This window comes from Temnothorax longispinosus, chromosome 2, assembly GCF_030848805.1.
Source record: "Temnothorax longispinosus isolate EJ_2023e chromosome 2, Tlon_JGU_v1, whole genome shotgun sequence".
In the NCBI taxonomy this organism is placed as follows: Eukaryota; Metazoa; Arthropoda; class Insecta; order Hymenoptera; family Formicidae; genus Temnothorax; species Temnothorax longispinosus.
Window position 1 is genome coordinate 8,813,759 of NC_092359.1, and position 20,830 is coordinate 8,834,588.

Here is a 20,830-nt window from a genome sequence, read left to right on the forward strand (position 1 = left end):
AGCTGGAAATTAGTACGGGTGCACTTTTGTATTTTAACGCTACATTATTTGTACTTGAGGCCAATTCTTCCTCGGAAAGGCGTAACTTTTTAACAATCCACCTCGAATACTTAACTGAACGTCGAAGTTAAAAAGTTCTGATAAAGTTAATTTCAAATTTAAAGAAGGAACGACCTACTTTTATCCCGTTGTTTGCACCCATAATACGTCGATTACGTTGGAGCTTCGGGATCACAAATCGTATCTTTGCGCCTTTCCCGGCTACGATCATGCTAAAAAATCTGAATCTAAATCTGAATCTCTGCTCTGCTAAATGCCCGTAGTTTAACGTTTCGTTTCCGTTCGACTCGGTCGATCCGATTGTTGCGCTCTCGTGGACTCTTTATATCATCGGCTATGCTATAGGCTCATAGTAACAGCCGTGAGATAACGCACGCTCAGTTTCTACATACCGATAAACATTGCATATTCAATTAGCGCAATAGGTCCTCCGTAAAAAATCCTTATACAAAGAGAGAAAAAAGAGTAGCAAAGGCATGCGATTTAATATAAAACCCCACCAAGAGAGTGACGCGTATACGCCGAGACAGCAGCCAAGCATAACGAAGACCGACTCGCTCGTAAAAAGATCTGAGAGCGAACTCGACAGCAAGAACACGAATTGAAAAATAATTATATTTAATTATATTATATAAATATAGGGGAAAAGAGAGAGAACCATGTGAGAGAGATAATGAGAGAGCGTAAAACTGTCATTATAAACCAACACCATTATACAAGATGAACAGAGACCGAAGAGAAGTAGAAGAATAATAACGTGGAAAAGAGTGAAAAATCTCAGCCGAGCATGCAAGGAGCCAAGCAATACTCGCCTATGTATGCACATATTATATCAACGGTACACAATGTGTACCGTCGCTTAAGCCGATAAAATATTAAGACTATCGTGTCGTGTCACCTAGGAAATATAAAATGTAACAGTAGATAATACATAGTAATAAAAATATATATGTAATAATACGTGTATAAATATTTATATATATATGTATATATAAAGTATAGGTGTCACATATATATCCATTTACGCGGGTAATTCGTGTGTCGTTTTCGTCCGCAGTAACAACGAGAAGGTAAAGGAAAGCTCTTTGTATATATACTCGTGTAGCAAATACTCGAATACTAGAGACAGGTTCTTCAAGAAGTATGGCATGCTGGATAATCATGTAGCTAGCTGTTATTTTGTATATAGTGACAGGAGAAGCTAGGCACAGGATAGCATTGCGACAGTCGGTTCATATATTATCGTATATATATATCGTGCCTACGTATGTATCGTCAGCCTTAACGTGCCTCGATCGCAGTGTTGATCTAGCATCTGGATCCCGCGATTCTCGATGGGCCGCGCTTTTCCGTCGCCGATCTCCGGAAAACACGCCGGCCATCGAGAACGCGAGATCGATAACGGTGCTTCTTCTTTATAATCTTTCGGCGGATTTCGGATTTCTCGCCCGGAAATTGCTCTTCATCGGGAAAACTTAATGGACCATACCATAAACTGAACGTAATTTTCGAAATGAATTAAATTGTAGATGAATTGAGTAAAGCAATTTATTTTAGACAATATTTTAATTGGAGCTCTATTTGAGTACAATGTAATAATGATAAATATTAATTTTGAAGTGTTTACCCTCAAAAATTCATGTGAAAAGTATGTGTGAATTGAGATTAAACTCATTAATAGAGTAATGATCTCACACGCAAAGAGAAAAAACCCTATTTCATTATAAAATTATCAAATTTTACATAATTTTTAGATTAATTACTCACGATCAATAGAAACTTACAATTTTTTTTATTAGTCCATAGGTTTGAGTATATTTGAATAAATTTGTCACTTTCGAAAATAGCATAATAAACGATCACTGACAATAAAACTAGAATTCCGAAATCCGCTTGGCCGGACGAAGAGATCGGCCAACCCTACGAAAGCACGGTGGTGAGCATCTATATGCATGTATGTGTGTGTGTGTACGTATGTATTTTTTTTGTTTCATCACTACGCGATAAAGTACTAGGCGGGGGTGAATTTACGACGCCAGTCGCAGGTTCGTCTCTTCACTTTGGCGATACACGTCATCACGTTGAAAATTTTCAAGTGCTATAATGAGAGAGCTCGAGGAATCATGAAATGATTGGGAAAATGTAATGATTAGAGACTAGTGTTTGTAGGAACATTGAAAAACGTGAAATTTTATGCACCGACGCAAGATATGATTTTGTTAAGTCTTTGTTTTAACTTGCCTAATTAGCCTCAATATATTTAGACGACTAACATATTATAACGAGATATTATGTGCTAATGAAATATATTTCGAAAAGAGTTTCAAAATTTGCCGATAGATCATTGTAAAATAAAAAGCGAATTTATGATAATTTATTAGGAAATAATTTATTTAATTGATTTCGGAAAACCGGTCAAAATTATTCCCAACTATTTGCGACGCATGTTTTATAAAGAAGAAGAAGAAAAAGTCGATGTACTTTACTTTTTATTTTATTTTCATTTAGATGGTTTTACGGAGGTTTCATTTTACTGTGGACATAATTTTTCAAAGCAGAACGTTGAGAAGAACGTTGAAGAGACAACAAGGCTGACGTGAAATGGTAAAATTCGCACGATATTCGTCTGTGGGAGCATCGGAAGCACTTATATTATTTCACCTCACGCAAAACACACGTAAAAGAACCGCGGTCCGCGAGCCGGGTATACTCACGGTATAACGCTTACCTCCGAGGGGGTGGGGGATCTCTTCGCCCTTCTATCGCGAATCGTGTCCGGATCCGCGGAGGAAATTCAAGTCAAAGGGGAGAGACAGGGACATCCGGAAGTAATAACGACTCACAAGACAATATGACAACACTCATTAGTGAACATGATGTGGTCGATGATGGATCCAAGTGGCGCAAATGTCGGGGATATCGAGCTTCGAGACATTACGTGAGGGATATCAATGGGGGTGGTACGAAAGGGGTGGAATCAACGGGTCCAGGCGGGCAAGACCGTGGACGGGGTGACTCGATGGCGGGGGCGGGGGGAGGGGGGAGAGAGGAGAGGGTCGGAATGCGTCATACGACATCTTACCTCCAGAAGTTCCTGGCTCTGCGTCTGGGTCTGTGCCTGCTGAGTATTGTCCGGCGGCATGGTCGCGGTCGTCGTGCCGGTCGACGTGGTGGTCGATGACAGGTTCGACGAGGAGGAGATCGGCGCCGTCGGCTGCGGTGACGGCACAAGGCCCGCCGACGCCGGCGGCAGGGTCAGGGTGGGATAGGGTGGCGGCGGCAGGACCGGCGGCACCACCTGCACCTGCGGAGGCGGCACGACCACACCGGTTGTCAGGGACGACGGCAGCGTCGTCGTCATCGCGGTCGTCGTCGTCATCGTTGTCATCGCCACCGGCGTGCAGAGCGCGGCCGCCGTGGTTGACGCGAGGGACGACATCGACGGCGGCTTCTTCGAGGATGGCACGTCCTCGACGTCTGCCTGGTGCATCATGTCCCGGTTGCGCCAGCTCTCGGCGATGCTCTCGCGATTCTTCCAGATGGTGGCGACCGTACTGCTCGCCAGACCCAGCTCGCGAGCCACGTCGCTCTTGCTCTTGCCGCGCTCGATCTCTTGGATGATCTTCATTTTCTGCTTGATCGTGAACGCGAGCCGCTTTCGACCCTGCGTTGGTGGTGGGTTTACAGGGATGCCCAATGTATAATCGATCGCGTTAATTCGGGAGGATGATGGTCGTTTAGCGACCACGTGCGACCGGTCGTTCGCGGTCGACCGGCGGGGATTAAGTCGGGGCGATACGCGGAGATCACTTTACGCGGATTGATCATGCGATAATGTACGAGACAAAATTACACTGTCAATGAAACATTTCCCACGTAAAATATATATTACCAAATGTGCTATCGAATTTCCTAAGCGAAATATGTATATTAAATGATATCTGTTCGCAAGATTAAGATGTGAGATTTTTAGAATGTATCACTGTTTAACATTTCACGAAAACAAATTAAAAATAAAGCGATACTATCGGCAAATTAATTCTATAGTCGCATTAATGACTTGAATAATTTATGAACTCCAATTTTATGAACTCCGCGTACCCCGCCGTTAAAAAAGACTAAAATATGTGTAATTTCGATAAAGCCAATTTTAGATACAAGCACATAAAAGCGATTACCATTTAAAAAGAAAAAAAGAAACACGCGACATACTTGTTGACTATTTATATGTGAAGATATTAAATAATATAAAATAACTTTCTCGACTATCTCTCGTAATGTTGAACACAATGTAACAACACAATGCACACATAACAAAATAATAACGCTCTCAATTACATCAATAACTTGCTAAATTACGCCAATCTTAGTTAGCTCGCCTAAACATAATGTGCATCGATAATGTACATCCGTTTTATATTTCGTTCTCTACGTCCCAGGGGGAGGGAAAAAAAATCTATCTGGATCGGTTATATACGATCTGGGCATCCCTATTTCGCGTTTTTCCACTACATATGAGCCCACTACATATAGTGTAGCTACAGTCACTACACTATTGTGTCGTCTGACGTCTCCTTCTATTCTTTCAAATTGCACGGATTGTGTGTGTATGTACGGGCCAGTGATGTGCGTGTGGATGTGGAATGCGTGTGTGAATGCGAGGAAACATGAACGAACGAGTGACAGTGATTGAGGGGGGACAGGGTGATAATCTGGCTTGCGCGAGGATTTCGATGGGGTAGTTTGGAGGACTATCACAATGGATGGACTTTTGAAATTCCTACAATCGCGCGCCTCTATTTCGTCGAGGTTTTCCCTCGCGCAGGAAAAATGTCCAGAATAACGTCGATCCCATTAAACACGTATTCCAATATCGAAATGTATCCTCGCCCGTTTTGCAAGACGTAAATAAAAAAATTTGTCTTCGATCTTATGAAATCCGACGGGAGTCCGGTAACGAAATGGAAAATATTTCTCGGCAATACGATTCTTCACTTAATACACACTTTATGATTCGATACTTAATAATTTTGCGTAAGTTATAACATTTCCAAAAATAATACTAAATGTCTCACATAACTGAAACAATATAAATGATTGTACATTTGCCCTCTTATGGCTGAGATGTAGAATCGAAGGAATATCAATTAAAGAATTATAATAATTTAAAAATTATAATATATTTGGTCAAAAGATGAAATTTTGGATAGTATTACTTCAATAAACGTTCAAGAATGTTTCTTTGTCACGTAAATTTTCCGTTGTCAAAAACAATTCCTAATGAAATACAATTATTTGTCTCATTATCCGATGGCGCCGACAAAAATAATGGGAAACAAAATGTATCAACGATACTTCTGTTTACAACGTACATAAAAGCATCAACGGTATCGATTGAGAACAGATGGAATTGTTTCAAAACATATCTCGGTGTATGAAATATCGAATATCGCGCGAAGAATTTTAGAATTTAAACCAATATTGGCATCCATATTAATTTATTCACGATTCTCGCGTTTGCATTTGGAAAAAAATAACTAAAAATTTGGCGCGTGTATTTTAGCGTACGTCAAGAAGAAACAGTGGCTCATAAAAGGAATAAAACTTTCATTCCTCTTATTAGACAATTTGAATGCCAGAGTAGTTATTTTTTAATTTTACTCATTTTTTCCTTTCAACAGTAGTTGCGTTTGTTTGATAAAAACAAAATCGCGACTGCACTCAATTCTCAACGATTTTTATCAAACAATTAAACACATTTGGCGAAATTAAAAAGGGTGAAAATTAAACAGGGCGTGGAGGGGTAAGGTGGGAGGACATGCTGGGTTCTCCTGTCACTATCGCTAGCGGTTGTTGGTTGGCTATGGGTGTCTCGTGTATTCTGGGACATTAGAGGTTGTAAGAGGTTCAATGGACGTATATAGTATAAGAAAAGAGTTTCTCTATACAAGAATATTCATTAAAAAAAGTCGTATATATAATATGTATATATAGACAGATGTATATATATATACGGAGATAATATATATATGTATATATATATATATAAATACGGCACACACAGAGAGCATGCGACACGCACGACAGGTGGACAAAATACAAAAAAACGTAGGTATCCCAAATAGAATAAGAGAACAGTTTTTCGTGTGAATGAAACAACGAGATCGAGACAAACGTGAAGGAAACTCGGTGGTAGACGTCGACTTACCTCGAGTAGCTGTTGATTCCTGATCTCCCGTTCTCGTCTCAAGGTTTCCTGCCGTTCCGTCTTCTCTTGCTCCTTAATAAGCCTGCAATGAAGGTATCATTAAGTTCACGTAATCCCCGAGCAGTAAAAACGCTCGAACAAATCATTAATCAAGGGTTACTCGTAACACCTTGTCCATAAATTTTACAAACGCTCGATAAAACTCTAGTTCCGAATTAACATAGCGACGTTCACTTTTACATTTTCGCTCGATAACATTTGCGATTACGCGCACGCAATAATCTTACGGTGAAAAATGATAAATGCGCGTTAATTAAAACATCAACATGTTGCAATCGCGAAATTTCGAATTAAGTAATCAATTCCGCAGTAAGCGAATAAATAGTTAACTGTTCTCACGTAGCGACGAGATTAACACTTCATTAAACTTCATGATTTATTTGACTATTAATCGACAATCATCAACTTTCTATAATTTTATGAAGTGATCTCAATATCAAATAGTAACTTATGCGCATCAGCTCTTCTATCTTTTAACGCACCCCAGCAACCATTATTTAACATTTTCCAGAAATATATTGATTTAAGTAATAATCAACATATTTGAATAATGGAATATCTTACCTAGCTTGTTCTTTGTGCCGTTGCGCTTCTTCCTTCGCGAGTTTCTTCGCGTAAGCCAGCTTGTCTCTCTCGTACTGATTGTTCGGCCGTGCGTCTCTGAAACCACCGACCGCTCTGAGCTCTTCCAATCTTCGCGCTACTTCCTGAGCACCGAGTCTGACGAATTCAGCCTCCGCTAGACCCATCGTCGGCTGCAGGAATTCCCCGACCAACGGGCGAGAGGAGAACGAGAAATTGGCGGTTGTTAGTTCGGCTGGATTCTGATGCTCCAGAAACTGAAATCGGAAAGAGATCTCGTCTTGAAATCTCTTCTTGAGGGCCCAGTAATCTGATCAATCTAAACCTCATCTGTATTTCGGTACGTCATCTTTTTATTATGTATCGCGCCGTAGATATCACGATAATAGCAAAATCGACAATAGAAAGTTTTAGCAAAGTACTTCGAACTTTTAGCAACTTCATGCAAATCACTTTTGATAACGTACACCAACCATCACCGGTCGTAATATGTTGTAACCAACCTTCACCAGATCGGGACTGCTCCTAAAAGTTTTCCCGCAGGGGCTGTAATAGGACACGTCGCCTTTTATCACTCCCGTCTTTCCTAGTCCCTTGATAACTGTTTCACGTTTCCAACCGCGCTCTAACGGCATTTGAAGGTCTCTTTCGCTGGGCTTGAGCTTTCTCCTCTTCGCGCTGGGTGTGCCTTCCGTATTGTCGTCATCGGTATCCGTGACAACGTCGGTGTTACTGCCGCTCTCGCTGGTCACGTCCATGTTACTCTCTTCTCCCGAGGCCTCCAGCAACTTGTTTTTCATTTTTTCCTGCAAAGATTTCTATATAGGGAGAATGGTTTTAGTGCGAAATCATAAGTAAAAAAAAAAGAAAAACGAACATGGCTCCTCGCCCACGAAGCACGAATTGGTCGAGGTCGCTTCTTCTTCTGTATCTTCGTTAGCAAGTGATAGTACTTTAACAAAAGATAATCGTAAAGATATATGGAAATTAGATAAGTACAGAAGTCAGAATAAAAGAATAATGCTCTACTAAAGTACAATGTAATCATAACGTTAAAATTAATACTCGATACAAAGGTATTTCATGTTGAGCCCGGTAGCTGGCTTTTACCTGATTCTTATCGTCCTGGCCAGTAGCGACGGAAGCGTGCAATTGAGCCGCCAATATATTCGATCTCAACAACGATACTTGGTGAGACAATGGCACACTTGGATCCAAAGTCGGAGTCGGCTTAATTCCTAGAGCTCTGCTCTGAGCTAACAACGACGCGACCGTGTTCTTTTTAGGCTTCGACACACCGCGGCCGAGATTTCGTGGCCTACCGTCCTTGTGATGGGTGGCAGTGCTCGCACTTTCGCTCTCCTCGCTGCCGCTACTCGGCCGTTGTGGCGAGTCCGCGGCGGCGAAGAGCTGCGCCAAAGAGGGACTAGGCGACGCCGGCACCGGCACCGAATTCTGCGGCACTCTTCGCGGCTTTGGTCCGGGCTTTCGTCTCGCTACGATAATCCATAAAGTTTTTGTTATTTTAATCATGTATCTTCAGAAAAATAAACTTCTCGGAAATAATTTTTAAAAATATGGAGATTTAAACGATGATCTTATATTGTACATTTGCAAAATTGCTTTTAACTCTCTATCTCTTTACTTCCCAAACAATTTTTCCACTGAATAAAAACATACGACGACTTTACACGACTTTAAAACGGCTGAAAATGCCGCGCGCACAGTTGCTATACTTACACGTCCGATCGGAGGCAAGTAACGATTGGCTTAAATTACTGAGCTGACTGAGCGGCTGACTACCAGAAATCGGCGAACTACTGCTCGTCGTGGCGGGCTTCAGGGAGAGATTTAGGGGCGCGTCCGAATCGTTGATGTTGTTGTTCGCATTGCTGTTACCGCTGCTACTGCTGCTAGTATACGTCGGTGGCGCCGACAGAACGGAGCCGTTCGTTGAATGGGCCGGCAGTTTGATTACCTCTACTCGATCCACCGAATCTCTGTATTCGTTCGAGTCGGTCTGAGGAAAGACGAAACGCACACGATTACACGACGTATTGCGCGTGATTACATTAGATTCGTAGCGGATGTAAAATTAAGGAAGCAAATTTAATCCCGCAACTAAATATCAATCTTTTTAAATATATACTCGTCGCAACAAAGAATAACAAGTAATAAACTCCTTGCGATTTTATGCTTAGGTGTTTCAGAATTGCAGCCAACATGTGCGGCGGCTGAACGTACCCCCGTGCGATTATACTTCCTCGGTTCCATCATTAGCGACGCGGTTGACGTCGTGTTGATCTGATGGGCGCTAAGGGCAGGGACGGCCGGCGGATGTACGCTGACGCTAGGAGTGTCCAAAGATATTGTCTTCTTCCTGCCGCGGTTCGTCGTCCCAGGAACCTTCGGACCGACTATACTCGACGTATACTTGATAATCTCCGTGTCGGGAGGTAGGCGCACACCTCCCAATATACTGCTAGGATCACTAGAGAAAACATCGCTGTGAAGTTATTTATCCTTTACAACAATTGAAATAGATTAAACTACATAATAATGATAATCAAAAATAGCGAGAATCATGAATTTAATTATACTGAGATCTAAAAAACTGGATATTTATATGCATTCTAATTCTAATTATAAATCGTATAATAGAGCGTCGTGAAAGATCTACCGCATAATTGAATTGATATATTCACCTTCCTTCCTTCGCAGAACTGTCGCGATAAGAAAAACGATGGCGTGAAAATACAATTTTTTTAGCGAGTTAGATAAAATCAATTTGCAGCCTTGGGTCGTGTATTTAATATGCGAAACGAGTAATTTCTCACCTGACGACGTTCGATTGCGAATTTGGCGTGCTGCTGACCGGAGTGCTGTGATGAGAGGACGTCACCGGTGGTTGAGTGGACACCGGCAGACTGCTGCTCGTCATACTTGGCGTGGTTGAGCTACTACTGCTAGCTGGTGTCTTGTGACTCTTACTTGACTTAGCTGTTCGGCCGTGAAAACGAGCAAAATAATTTATACATTTGCAATTCCCCTAATTCGGATTAATTATCGTCGAAAAAACGCGTCCACGTTCGCGTCAATCCAAGATCAGCAACTGTCAATTGCTAACGAAAGTAGACTCATAAACTTTCAAGAGTCTGAAGTTTCTATCTCATTAACAAGTAACCTTGTTTAACTCGAAACTTGAGAGAAACTTTAGAATTACGTTATAACTTCAAATATAAATTTAAAAAAATGCATAAAAATACACAAACCACCTTGCTCGCAAAATAGAAAATAATTATAGCGATAAGACGGAAAAGTCATGTATAAATATAACTTGAACAAATTTAAAAAATATAAAAATAGCGTGAACTCTAAAAGCAGGAAGTAAAAATCGTGTCTCACGTCGGCAGGTTTGGAGAAACGTTAAAAAAAAAAAGAGAAAACGGTTAAAAATATACCCGTTCAGCTATTCCGAGCGACGTTGTTATCTCGGAAAGGACTCGGCGATCGAGGATTAAGCGTACGGAAGCGAGCGTTTCTCGAGCATCGCACCATGCAACATTGTTCGATCGTTGTTACTTACACTTACTGGACTTGTGGGACGAGAGGGACGGGGGATTAAGTAGAGAGGCGGGATACGGCGGCAGGAGGCTCTCGGCACCGGGCGGAAATCCTGGGAGTCCTGCCGCTCCTTGTAGCCTCGCGAGGTAGTCTTGCGCCGCCAGATGAGAGGCCATTGTCCACCATGCACTGGCTGCTGGATTGATGCCTGTAACACGAACACGGTGTGCTTCCGGTAAATCCGCGCCCGGTCTATAAAATTCGATCTCGAAACGCGGCTCAACATCGCTCAATTGCCCTGGACGAGTCAATGAGAGAGAGGGGCACAACAAAATAATTTCCTGAAAGAGACGACGTCGATGTAAATAAGTAAGTTCGCGATCTTCAAAATGCGTCAAGATGCGTCTCGTGACGAGGAAAAATCTCTAGTCTCCCTGATTTGGATTGCAAGAAAATTAAAGTACGCATAGTATATCGGCTCTATGCAAAAATATAAATTTTTAGCAATGTTTACTTAAACTCTGATAAGCCTTTGCGCGAATGAAAAACAGCTATTATATCATATCGATTGTCACGCATGATATGTATCGGGCCTTACAAATATCTCTGCTAACAGTTCGAGAATCGTATTTATGAGTAAAGATGTCGAAAAGCAATTTTGATCAGTTCACTGTATATGAAAATATGATGGCATCTCGTTACGCTTATTACACACGTCGCGATAGATATTAGCCAAAGAAATGATCCCAAATTATCGCGCGAATAGTCTTGCGAAAGACACGGTTCCGAGGAGAAGCGATGCTGGCTTCAATAACGTGTGTAATCATGATAATCGATGGGACTTCAGGGGTGCATGAAGGAGGGAGGAGACATAAGAGACGGGAGGCGAAGAGAGGAGGGGAAAATTTACTTACCCAGACTCGCAGCTTGACTGGCGGCCACGCTGAGTGTACCGAGGCTGCTGTGAGGGTACGGGGACGGGGGTGGCGCCGAGGCTGGTGTGTGGCCCCCGAAGCCAGGCGCTGAGCTCCCCCGGCCCAGAATAGCGTAAGCCGAGGGCAAATGGGGGGCCCCCAGGCCATAACCACCCGGCATCCCGCCGAAGAGCGACGACGCTGCGCTGTCGCCTCGAGGCCAGTATGCTAAAATTAAAATCGAGGAGATCGTTATGAATGGGCGCAAACCCGCGAATTTGGCGCGCACCCCTTACGTAAGCCCCGCGCGTCGATGAGTGACGCTCGAGCCAGCAACAACGCTGTCTCGAGGGATCGCGTTGATGTTCGAAGCAAAAATAAAGTCAATGAAAACGAGTGTTGTCTGCCTTAGATATGACTTTCGATATTAATAGAATAAAAACGTCAATTTCGAATTGTCGATTTTTACTTTATCGCAAAGACAACCATTTACAGTATTTATATATTTAATTTTTATATCAGTGTGAATAGCTTTTATTTTATTATTTATATTTATTTATTTTCATATAAGAAGACTTTTCTTTGTAAGTCGCAAAACTCAGTTCAAACAGCCCTATTCGCTATGACGCGACACACTCATGCTTTGTGGAATCTAATTCTGTTACTCTATTCGCAATCATGACCCCTTTGATTTTGTGGTACTGGACGCGAACAGTGCGACAACTGTTTTGCATAGACTCATATCGATGCCTACCATAGCGTGCCTACCGTATTGCAATATCGAGGCCCGCCCGCGGCGATTTGAGTAAATTAATTAATTACCCGAGAGCAACGTGTATGTCATTTGTTTACGTCATAATGCCGCACGTTAGAGTAATAACGCTAATTTATCGTGCTCTATCGTGCAACGGAATACATTTGCGCGCTCGCGGAAAAATCGTGTCGGTGAACCGAGGCGGACGCGCACGTGAATCTCACGCGCGATGAATAAATACGTCGCTCATTGGGAAATGATTTCGTTACAAATGCACCGTGAATGTTTGCGAAGAGCTCGAGATTGTTAAACACGTCGCGATAATTTTGCAAAATGTTATAATATTACCGCGCCGGTATGGTATAAATAATATTTTGTATAATATTCGGAACGAGGCGAAAGTATAATATCCGCAACGAGCGCGAATGCGTTCCCTATCAAATTATAAATTTTTTGCTTATAAATTACTTGCGCAGAGGCGTCCAAATAACCCCGGCTCTCTCGATCTCCTTAACAATCCCCGCAATTAAAGCCCCCTACCAAATCGCGTTATCGCGTTAACCGTTTTTACGCGCGCTAATAATAACGACAACAAAGCACCCTGTAACTCTGTAACGCAAGAGCGCATAAATGATGTAATTGAGTAAATCGTGCATGCATGCGTGTTTTAATTTTAGAAATTAAGTGTACGCATCCGGTGCAGGCGCAAGGGAAAATAAATTCGCGGATGCCAAGAATTTGTTAAGCTGATATCAATCGCACCGACACTAGAGAAACCTAAGTCATTCCTTTAAAAGACTGTAAAAAATCACAAAAACTATACATTCGATTAACAAATATAAATCTAAATTGAATTTTCTTCTTGTCGCAAGACAATATTTTATATCCGAGAGAAAGAAAACCATGTTATTTTTTTTTGCAAAAAGAGAAATAAGAATTCCCATCGCTGAAGAAATGTTGCGATATAATCGCGCAAGCTTTATTTATAGAAATTTGAATTTAATGAGCGAAATGTCGCAAGAAAAAGAATCCATCTTACGATATTGCGTAAGTTTTGCGGGTGGTTGTACCCGATCGCTCACGTCGTATTCGCACAATTTATTGTTACGAATGCCGGCGCAAATGTACCGTTGATTTTCTACGAGTGCGACGGCCTTGAGCAAGGCCGTGGCATTGAAATCCGAGCGCCGCTTTAATTTATACCGGTCGTTGAACTCCGTACTCCGGCTTATACGACTGCTTCACCCAGCGCGGAGAGCAGCCATCGCCGCCGTTGGTTGCTGCCGCATAATGGTTTACGTGCATACGCACGTGTTTACAATGCACCGCCACGTGAATACGGTGAATGAGACACCGCGGGATCAAAGTTTCATTCGTCATCGATTTTCCACGGTCCTTTAAACGTTCTGTGCGAAAAGCCGAGGAACGAGCGTCCGATATCTTTATGACACGTTAAAAATTCAATTTTCTTTCCCCCCCCCCCCCCTCTCTCTCTCTCTCATTCATCTTCCCTTTTGAACGGGGTGTTCAGCGCTGTAAGTAAATCGCGGCCCCAAAGTTGGCGCAGCTCCAAAAAATGTCGATGTGCCAAGAGATCCGGATAACCATGAGAGAGAGAACCGAATAATATTTGAAAAGGCATCAATCAATATATAGCCGGTACCCTTCGCGCTTTTTAATTCACTAAGGCTTCGTCGTAATTTCATTCACCATCAATTTCCTGGATGCTATACACAATACCGTTCGCGTATACCGCCCGGCTTCTGACCTCGATTGTTCCGCGGCGACCCTGCAATAACGCGCGGAACAATTTTCTTTTTCTTAATGACTTAACGACGAGCGGAAAGAGTCGTATGCCCTCTCCTCTTTAATCTAGATGCTTTAACGGCAATCCATTTATTCGAATAACCGACGACCGGCTAACGCATTAACCGTGGCCGCCATTTTCGGAACACATATATATGTTGTTTGATGTAACGTTGCCGTGCCGGAGCTCGTAAAGACAGCCGATAAAATACGCTCGTTGGAACGTTGAAAGGAGCGGCGACGAGCGCGCTAACGCTTACTCCCATCGTTGCTTTTCCAGTCGACATGAAGCGACGTTAATACATATTCACGTGTGACGTGACCCATATATCGTCGAATAGAAATTACATCCGTATATCGATGCGATACGGCGTAAACGGCATCAGCGTCTCGAATAAATCAACCTTTTGTTTAGATTGTCGCAAAAAGAGAAGAAAACACGAGATATGAAACGTTAAATCGATAAGTACCGATCAATCGAGTTCAAGAGATTCTTTGCTCCTTCACGTTGAACTTGTTATGATAACGCCTGTCACTCGATTCATCTTGTATTCATAAAAGTCTTTCCGGTATTTCCAATATTAGAATAGACATCAAAGCACGCATCTATTTATAGATTAAATTGCAACAATTTGCGTGATTATAGATTTCCATACCGGAATCTCGCTATCTGCTGTAAATATTAGTTGCTTTCCATTTACGCTCAAGTGATCTGAGTCACTCAGTTATGTGAGTACTTTATACTCAGTATTTACTTGCTTATTTTGGTGACAAAGCTATATCGCATAATAATACAGGTCCATAGCCTCACTTTTAATGTGAGTCTATTAGATTCATTAAAGCACATGGTCTCGATTGTGGATAAAAGCTCAGTTGAATCTCACTTGCCAGCATGCAAAAAGAACGTGCATTTAACTGAGTTATGACGTCACAAGTGAGAATTATCTGAGTTTTGATGTAAATGGAAAGCAACTATTGCGTCTGTCGCTTTAGCCTGTTTGATAAATTTATATTTCCTTACAGTATCATGTTATTATTATTTATATTTAAATCGCATTAAAACTTTATATAACAATATTGTTTTTTTATTTCCCCTATAAGGCTTTAAATAAATCATTGTGAATGTAAAGTCTATACTTCTGGTACTACCAATTATCACAACGCGGTTGGTAATTTGCCATAATTAATACTAATGGCTTGTACACAAAATTAAACGGCATGTCATACATTTCAAGATTTATCTAATCAGCGACGTTTGATGATAATGGCCCATATATTCTCACATATATTCGATATGTGAGTATATTAAAATGTGTTATCGTCAAATTATAAATCTTACACTAAAAAAAAAGTTTTAATATTTAAAAAGCCTTATTTGAATACTCCTAATAACATATTTACTTAATATAATCACATATTTATTTAGGATTAGATATCTTTACTTATTAAGTAAATATGTTGTTAGGAGTATTCAAATAAGGCTTTTTAAATATTAAAAAAATTTTTTTCAGTGTATATATCTGATTTATACTCGGAGAGAATTTTAATCCTGCGGTAAGACGCGATATTAAACGCAACAAATGCGATATATGCGACATCACTTTTATCTAAATTATTATTATTCTGCTATCTATATTAGTTGTTATTTTAGAATAAAACCATAAAGTTCTCTACACATTATTCCTCTAATGTAGAAATAATTGCAATTGAAGCAATGTCGATTCTGCTACAACTCACGCGTGTGTCGCGCGGTAGCGGCTTAATTTTTAAAGAACGAAAAAAGCTGCAATGCGTCTAAGATAAGATGCTAGGTACTTCGAGATGAGAACCGTATCGGACAACATTGCGAGGCTCGCTAGTTCAGAAGCAGATCTCACACGCGCGACACACTTATACGGCGCGAAGCAAATATATACGGCTGGAAGAAACTCTCCTAGAATAAGCTGTACTCAAGATTCGAGGAAATGACTCTCTCCGCGGGTTTTAGGCGTAAATCGTAATTGCATCGAGGCGAGAGGTAGCAGACGAGCATCGTACATTGAACGTTAACGGTACACGCGCGAATACGAACCATTATCCCCGAACGTAATTGCACTGCACTTCGCTCGTGCGCAACCTCTCCTTCCCATTACGGCGTCACCGTAGTATCGCCCGGTACCAGCATCCCACAGTTCCACAGCGCGACTGAACGAAACGGAGGCGACTGGGCTGTCTGCCGACAGCGAGATTTTACATACGCCTTACGTCACTCTCATCAGCGAGAAAGATTCCGAACACGTCACTCCGTGAAGACCTCGAAACGCGCGACCGGATTCTCTCTCTTTCTCTCTCTGCTCTGTCTTTCTCTGTCTCTCGCTTCTGGGAAAATTCAAGACGGTCGGCAAATTAAATCAAACGTTTTCGCGAAACGTTGAGTTTAACATTAATTAACTAGCCGTTGAGGAAACGAGCGAAACCAGCTAGGAGGCGAGTTCTCAGGGAACGATTGTGATCGGCCGCGCTTCGTGATCCCTAATCCGCCGCCAGTCACGCGCGAACGAAGCGGTCGGAAATGCAGATAAGCCGAAGCCGGCGGCAAGTCGACGTATCTCAGAGGCCGCGGCGATGCGTCACGTCTATCGATTTGTGATTAAGCATTCGTACGAGCGAGGCGATGGAAGGGGTGAAGATCGCGGAGAAGCGCGGCGGCGGGACGGCGCGGACGACGTCGACGTCGACGGCGGCGGGCGCGAGAGCGAAAGAGAGGATCGCGTGGTGGGGTCATCGCCGTCCATCCGGCTGGCACACGTCACCGCCGCCGCCGCCGTCGCCGCCGTCCACGTTCGTTCGGATGCGACGTGACGCGTCGCGTCGCGACGCTAATTTCCTGTTTTTCGTGCCGCGCTAATGAAGGACTCTCTTTCTCTCCCCCCGTACATTGTCCCCCCCCCTCCCCCGCTAATCGACAGACTCGAGAGCCTCGAGAGGCTTTTTTTCCCCCCCGACCGCGACCGATGCGACCGATGCAAATCGAGGCCACTTTGACCTCCCGACCTGCCTTTTTCCGTCTTGAAATTGATATCTGCGTATGGGGGCCGATTTCACAGTCTCCGATTAACTTGATCCTCCGATTAAACTCACTCTTCGTCTCTTTCTATAGGGGGACAGTTAGAAAGAGATGCAGAGTGAGTTTAATCGGAGGATCACATTAATCGGAGACTGTGAAATCGGCTCTAGACCCGCGTGATATACGTATTTCGTATTTTCTTTTAGAAATTGACTGATGTCGTACAAGAAATATTCTTCTGTAATAATTCTGTATTCGACTTATTCTCTACCTGCTGTATCATTCAAATTTTCGTTTAAGTGACTTTCGTATTTCGAAGCGGAGACGCGATGTATCTTCCCGATATGAGAACGAAAGGCCAATTTGTAAAACGCTATACAAAGACAGCGGACTGCATTACGAAACTTTTCCCCGAGTCCCGACGACTTTTGCGCGCATCGTCCTGTCGACACTCCATTCGCGAGTTTCAAGGTAACGCTGTACGGTGCATTTGTCTTCTTTCACATCTGTGGGTCGAAGACATCAGAACAACATGTTTTCGAGAGAAATCGAAGTCAACGGTAAAAAATCAATTAACACAAGAAATTACTCGCACCGCGCTTTTCGAGACTTCATTGCTTTGTGATACGTTGTATTCCTATATATGTATGGTCATAGAGTAATTAACATTTTATTTCAATAGAGGACTATACCGGCTTGCCGTAGCGGAAGCAAAGTGGGAAGGACAATCGATAGTTAATACGTCGAGATATAATTTAAACGTATGGTCCTGGCAGTTTATCCGTGGATATCAGATGCCATAGTAAATTTAACCCCTGCCAATCCAAGCCGGCGAGAATGTCCGACCGGTAGATCGTTGCAGACATCCCGTCGGCTTAAATCGGAATTGCTCGCCTCCAAAATGTCCACGTTCCGGGGCTTCTAATAAAACCGCAGCGGCGGCCTGCGCTCTCTCTCGCTCTCGTGCGTCGTTATAATCTTAAATAAGCTAAGCGAGGCTAAAGCTGGAGGCGGCGCGTTTTTAATCCTTTCCCGTTGCATTTACGAGTTGCAGTGCGTGCGGTGGAATTATCGAAGCCCGACGAGTATGCAGTTAGTTTAGTTAAATTTAGTCAAGTTTAGAGAAACAAGGCGAGATGGGAAATAATCGGATCGTAATAAATTGATCGAGAATAGAATTTACTTTAATCGTAAAATCCACATTAAATATGAGTTTGAGCTTAAAATTGGATTTTACAAGCTTCATATTGAGAAACTAAAGGAAACTATTTTTCTAATTATTCACTTAATAATTGGTCTAATTGCAATTAGTATAAAGCGTTTATAGATATGCGCTTAGTGCTAATTATCTAAGATATTATCCGCTAATAGCGATAATTGAGGGTAGCGCAAATAATGCAAGAAGATTGGATTCGATCGTCGCTGTAGTAGCTCGATGATTCCAATTCCGTTGCTCGTCACGTTGCTCAGGACGGTCTGCGAGGAAGGTATCTCGACATGCGGCGGGATATGCACACGCACAGAGCGAGAGAATTCCGACGCGGCAGCGAAACACGCTCCGTGCGCCGCGGGCTTAAGCGAGATGAAACGAGATGAGAGCGCGGTCGCGCTGCAGCAGCAGCAGCAGCATCTCGGTCGCTCGGGAGAGGAGAGCGTGTTCGTTCGGTCCGTGAGCCGGGAAAATGGCCGTGTTATTAAATCGATCGGTGCTCCGGCCAGTGGGGAGGGGTCGGAGCCGGGCCTGGGGTTTAGGGCGAGGTGGAGAAGACGGGGCGAGAGAGCGACGTGCGTATTATAGATATATACGCGGGGCTGATGAGCGCGCGCGGCAGCCGACCGGTGGAAAGGGACCAAGGATTACGAGTGGTGGCCCTTACTCGCTCCAGAGAAGCGGCCAGACCTGCGTACACCCGATACTTTCGGCGCTTGCTCGCGCGCGGCGAAAACGAGCGGGAATTGAGAGAGCGAAGCAAAGGGGGAGAAAAAACGAAAAAAGAGAACAAGGTGAGGTCTGCCGATGCAGAAGAAATTAACGCGATTCTTGAATTCTGCTTCGTTTCAGTCGGTAATTCTCCTTTGTGCAACTTCAAAATAATATACACAGAATGTACATTGTTTTTAAATTAATCCCGCGATTGATGTTCGCAATGGTCGCGAATCGTTTTAGAAAAAAAAAAAAAAATTTTTGGAGAGAGAGTACGATTATACAGAAATTCGAACAATCCGAATAGCTGTCTCTTAAAGATGATAACGGAAGCATTACTTTGGTAGTCAAATACATTTAATTAACCGACAATTCCCTCCACTTAAGTGTATATGTACATACGTACGCGAAGAGAAACCACTCACAGCTGGACGCACTATCGAGAGCTCCCCGCGATCATTTTACGATGCTAATTCCCTTGATCGACGTTAACGACCCCGTGATTTTCCGCGATAAAAGCGCGACGTAGGAAACACGCGCATTTACTCGCTCGTAATTTCCTCGCGGCGCGGCGCGGCGTCGTCGGAACTGAAAATGGCCAAGCGCTACTACTCCCGACCATCGTGGAACAGCGTAACGTAACTTCTCGTCGCTATTTTCGGGACGCAGAATATACGGCTGGAATTTTTTTCGGTGCACAGGCCCCGACGGCAGGAACGTGCCAGGAAGAAAATAGCCCGGACCAACGGCGCGTCGCGTAACGACGCGGATCTTACGGCCTGGAAAGACGACACGACGGCCGGGCAACTTCCACGAAAATCTACCCGCGTCGCTGCCGCGAACACGTGCATCCTAGGAGTAACAATTAGATATGCTGTGCGCGGAACGACGTGAGATATTCGCCTTGAGATCTTTCAGCGAGAAAACATGCTGGTCATTTAATTTAATTATTTAGTTGAATCAACTTTGTATCACTAATGCCGACAATTAGAAGATATATGTTGAAAGAACAAAGAATTATAATGCAAAATACATCAAATGTTAAAAAGAAAGATTCGTTACATCTGACTAAGTTAAAAAGCATAATAATTAATATCAAATTATTCGGTAAAAATTATTTCAAGGTACGGAAGATTTTAATATTAAAATTCTTTTCATGCCACGTCTATATTGACCTCGAATTTACCGAGTATCGCATCGTTGTTTCCCGATTAAACTCACTATCGCTCACCCTGCGCCAAATTTAATGCTGTAAAAAATAAAGAATCGAGCGATTTATAGATCATAAATCTCTCCGCGAGCAGATGTTGGAACCTTGTTCCACGTGTGTAATTCCACGGCTGGGGAAGCAAAGGGTTATAAGTCGCAAACTCGCGCGAAAGTACTGTTCTTATAAAATAAACTATTGCCGGCATCTGTGCGCGAGTGGAATAAATTCACTCGGAATCTCGACGGTTGTCTCTCGTATTCCTTCTTCCCCGATATATACATATATATACGTACAACGTTCAATGTACTTATGACGCGGAATAAATTATTCTTTCGCAAGCTAGCATCCCCTTGCTTATATAAGAAACGAAATATATACACATAGAAATGAAGCTAATCTATAATAATATAATTAATATACAATAAAAAAGTTTTGCAAAGTTTTTCACCGGTATAAAACAATTCGACACAGACACGTAACTTGAGCTTTCATCGGATAGAGAGTTTTAGTATGCGAAACAAATCGGGAAAACATAAAGCATAATTTTTCATAAACGTTAATATACTTAAACATCCAAATACGTTATATCAAACCAATTGCAATTAATCAAATACATAGAATTGGTTCCAAGCGAAATATAAAGACACTATTGGATTCAATATTGGTTAGCTCATTAAGCAAGATGCAGTATAATTTATCCAC

At 42.5% G+C, this 20,830-nt stretch overlaps 1 protein-coding gene and 1 long non-coding RNA gene across 16 annotated transcripts in view; one reads left to right on the plus strand and one right to left on the minus strand.

Annotated features, from left to right (window-relative positions):
• LOC139808713 (bromodomain adjacent to zinc finger domain protein 2B) overlaps positions 1–20,830 on the minus strand; it is a 151,510-nt gene that overhangs the window by 14,795 nt on the left and 115,885 nt on the right. For 5 of the 15 annotated variants that reach the window (XM_071770988.1, XM_071770987.1, XM_071770992.1 and 2 more), the window contains exons 5-16: positions 11,389–11,616; positions 10,497–10,682; positions 9,748–9,910; positions 9,616–9,633; positions 9,155–9,401; positions 8,651–8,930; positions 8,021–8,406; positions 7,788–7,862; positions 7,414–7,716; positions 6,893–7,167; positions 6,269–6,350; positions 3,143–3,724 (exon numbers count right to left, since the gene is read on the minus strand). In XM_071770988.1, the coding sequence (XP_071627089.1) occupies positions 3,143–3,724; positions 6,269–6,350; positions 6,893–7,167; positions 7,414–7,716; positions 7,788–7,862; positions 8,021–8,406; positions 8,651–8,930; positions 9,155–9,401; positions 9,616–9,633; positions 9,748–9,910; positions 10,497–10,682; positions 11,389–11,616 (2,825 nt within the window). Of the gene's footprint in view, positions 1–3,142; positions 3,725–6,268; positions 6,351–6,892; positions 7,168–7,413; positions 7,729–7,787; positions 7,863–8,020; positions 8,407–8,650; positions 8,931–9,154; positions 9,402–9,615; positions 9,634–9,747; positions 9,911–10,496; positions 10,683–11,388; positions 11,617–16,019; positions 16,159–20,830 lie in introns of those variants that run through there. The other 10 variants (XM_071770996.1, XM_071770995.1, XM_071770994.1 and 7 more) reach the window with 5 other exon arrangements.
• On the plus strand, positions 18,323–19,898 carry LOC139808941 (uncharacterized). Its single transcript, XR_011730981.1, has 2 exons — positions 18,323–18,998; positions 19,620–19,898. It is a non-coding gene; the product is annotated as an uncharacterized lncRNA (long non-coding RNA).